Source organism: Mustela lutreola, chromosome 10 (genome assembly GCF_030435805.1).
Source record: "Mustela lutreola isolate mMusLut2 chromosome 10, mMusLut2.pri, whole genome shotgun sequence".
Lineage (NCBI taxonomy): Eukaryota > Metazoa > Chordata > Mammalia > Carnivora > Mustelidae > Mustela > Mustela lutreola.
The window spans coordinates 14,531,487-14,534,926 of NC_081299.1; the positions used below are offsets into that span (position 1 = coordinate 14,531,487).

The following is a 3,440-nucleotide window of genomic DNA, read 5'->3' on the forward strand; positions in this document are numbered from 1 at the left end:
CGGCTCAGGCACAGCAGCCTGGCCCATGACCTTGGAAGAACCGAGGAGAAAGCTTCACCAAGCGACAGTACTTTTCCACTACAGGACTCGGCCACCTCAGCTGGCTTTCTGCTGTGCAGACTGGAGGCAAAGTGCGCCAGGCCAGCCCCATCAGGAACCCACCCAAAAGCACTCAGAGATGGGGGTAGGGATGCGCGGTGACTGACAGGCAGCAGGAAACCTGGAGAGAGGAGGGGGGTCCCGAGTGCGCCAAGGGGAGTGTGGAGACCACCAGGGAGGTCAGAGAAACGTGCATTTAGCAAAGCCCTCCCGTACATTTCAAAAGATTTCTACTCCTTAACCGCCCCTCCTTCCCCACTCCTCCAGGAAGAATGATTAAACCCGTTCCACCGCGCCTGTGCCGGGTCCCGGGCGAAGAGCAGCGCGAGCCGGCGCGGGGGAGGAGAGAGAGGAGGGCGAAGGGAGGGGACAAGAGAGCTAGCGGTCCCGCCCGGTGATGTAGGCAGCCCGGGGAGGTGGAGCCGCGACGCCTGAAGGAGTCCCCACTGCAATCGCGCTCTTGGTTTACCCCTCCGAACGGCCAGCCGCCAGCCCCAGCTCCCGCGACTTCCCTGCAGCCGCAATTTGAGCGCCAGGGGCCGCGGATTCCTGGGTTCGGGCCTGGGGGTCGCCTCCACCACGCCCAGCCCCCTCCCCTCTTCGCTTCCCGGACGGCTGGAGCTACTCCCGGGGGAGTCTGTTCCCGGACGCTCGGCCGCCGCCCGGGCATCTCGGCTGCCAGACCGGCCGGGCACCGGGCATCTCCGGACACCGACTGGCCCCGGCGCCACCCAGCTGCTGGCGACCCCGGGGCCGCGGGCTTCTGATCGCCCTCCCCTCCCCCGGCCGCCGGGCAGGACGCCCGTGAGCTCCCCGAGCCCCTAGCCCCTTTGGCCCCCGCCGCCGCGATGCTGCCCTGGAGACGCAACAAATTCGTGCTGGTGGAGGACGAGGCCAAGTGCAAGGCGAAGAGCCTGAGTCCGGGACTCGCCTACACGTCGCTCCTCTCCAGCTTCCTGCGCTCCTGCCCGGACCTGCTGCCCGACTGGCCGCTGGAGCGCCTGGGCCGCGTGTTCCGCAGCCGGCGCCAGAAAGTGGAGCTCAACAAGGAGGACCCGACCTACACCGTGTGGTACCTGGGCAACGCCGTCACCCTGCACGCCAAGGGCGACGGCTGCACCGACGACGCCGTGGGCAAGATCTGGGCGCGCTGCGGGCCGGGCGGGGGCACCAAGATGAAGCTGACGCTGGGGCCTCACGGCATCCGCATGCAGCCGTGCGAGCGCGGCGCCTCGGGAGGCTCGGGGGGCTCGGGGGGCCGCCGGCCGGCGCACGCCTACCTGCTGCCGCGCATCACCTACTGCACCGCGGACGGGCGCCACCCGCGCGTCTTCGCCTGGGTCTACCGCCACCAGGCGCGCCACAAGGCCGTGGTGCTGCGCTGCCACGCCGTGCTGCTGGCGCGGGCGCACAAGGCGCGCGCCCTGGCCCGCCTGCTCCGCCAGACCGCGCTGGCGGCCTTCAGCGACTTCAAGCGCCTGCAGCGCCAGAGCGACGCGCGCCACGTGCGCCAGCAGCACCTCCGCGCGGGGGGCGCCGCCGCCTCGGTGCCCCGCGCCCCGCTGCGCTGGCTGCTCAACGCCAAGTGCGCCTACCGGCCGCCGCCCGCCGAGCGCGGCCGTGGGGCGCCGCGCCTCAGCAGCATCCAGGAGGAGGACGAGGAGGAGGACGCAGACGCGGAGGAGCGCGAGCGGCCCGAGGTGCTCAGCCTGGCCCGGGAGCTGAGGACGTGCAGCCTGCGGGGCGCCCCGGCGCAGCCGCAGCCCGCGCAGCCGCGACGCTGGAAGGCCGGGCCCAGGGAGCGGGCGGGCCAGGCGCGCTGAGAGCGCTGGGGGGTGGGGGGGGGGGGCAGGACTTGCGGCCCCAGCCCCTGCCGGCCTGACTTCCTGTCTCCAACCCTGGCCGTGCCCGCTTCGGCTCCCCTCTGGTGCCCTGCCGCCCCCGCCCCTTGCCTCCCTCGTGGTCTCTGTTGTTGTCTACCCCTTGTCTCATCCTGGCTCAGGGTGACGCCTGATAAGCCCTTGATTATTGGGGGACAGAGGGGAGGAGAGCAACAGAAGTATTCGATGTTCACCTTTCCCCCCACATCCGGAGTTTCTGACTGCCTTCCATCGTGGAATTGTCCATAAGCTTTACAAGAGGTCTTTGTCCATAGACCACCCCCTCCCTCCCAAAACAACCTCTCCAAAGAAAGGGAAAGGAGTTTCCAGAAATCCAGGCGGGTGGCCTTGGATGTTGACCAAGTGGATGCGGTGGTCCTCCCCTTGGCCAGTCAAGCCTTCCTCGCTGGGACTGGACCAGTTCTGGGCAGGCATTCTCACAAAGCACGAATAGCGGCCCCAGAGACCTGAGACCAGGTCCAAAGTGGGAAGAGAGCCCGCTGCCATACTCACAGGCCCTATTCTTGGCCTTTCTGCCCCCTGGAGGACTTCTGGACTTCGCTGCTCTGCCTCTGGAGAAGACTGGGCTGGTCCTACCAACCCGAACAACAGGTTAGACCAGGTAACAGCCTTCTGCCCAAGGCAGCTGCCCAAGATTGTGCCCTGGTCCCTGGCACCCCCAGAAGACTCCACCCCCCATCTCCACAGACCGATGTGTGGGGTTCCCCACTAGGTGCCTCCAAGTAGGACCAAGATGGGGTCTTCAAAGGAGGTAAGGAGAACCTCTGGCAGGTGCTTGAGGACACTGACTACCCAGAAAGTGGACACAGAAGGGATGTCCCCCTCCCCCCACCTGCAGTGGAGGCTGGTCAGAGCAGGAGGGTCCTGACAGGAGGTGGGTTCTCATAGCCAGCTGAGGAAGGGGAGTGTGTTCACCCAGCAGAGGGAGAGGGCCCCTGCTCAGGTGTGTCTCAAGAAGGCCACAAAAAGCCCAAAGATCTATGTGTCACCAAATGATCATTGTAAATAAAGTGGACCTGCTTTTTCATCCTTGTCTCCACTCTGGTGTTTTGTTTGATGCCAGGCTTGCTAGGGACAAAAATACTATCAGCACTCTAAGGGACAGGACAAGCCCCTAGAAAGGGGCTCCCTTTAGCATCTGGAGCCAAGAGGCAGGATGGGCGGGGAGGGGCTGCCGCCAGGAAGCTGTTCCCTTAATGTCAGGGAAGGAGACAGTAGCACGTGTGACATCACCTGTGCCAAGCCTTGGAAGAGTGTCTGCTGTCTGTCTCTGCCTCCCAGAATGTCTGTCTGTCTGGGCACTCAGAGGCGAGTGTCTCTGGGATGTTGGCAGGGAGGGGGCACGGGGGTGGGGACTTCTCATCAGCCCCACCTCTTTGAGAAGATTCCCATGTATGTCAAAGCCTGTGGTCTGAGCACGGTGTCTCCCCAGGGATGAGG

The 3,440-nt window shown here is 65.6% G+C and overlaps 1 protein-coding gene across 1 annotated transcript; it reads left to right on the forward strand.

The window, feature by feature from the left end:
* Positions 1 to 413: 413 nt before the first annotated feature.
* On the forward strand, positions 414 to 3,027 carry FAM43B (family with sequence similarity 43 member B). Its single transcript, XM_059137748.1, has one exon. It carries the CDS (start codon positions 948 to 950, stop codon positions 1,920 to 1,922), a length of 975 nt encoding a protein of 324 aa, XP_058993731.1. The 5' UTR covers positions 414 to 947; the 3' UTR covers positions 1,923 to 3,027.
* The last annotated feature ends 413 nt before the right edge of the window (positions 3,028 to 3,440 follow it).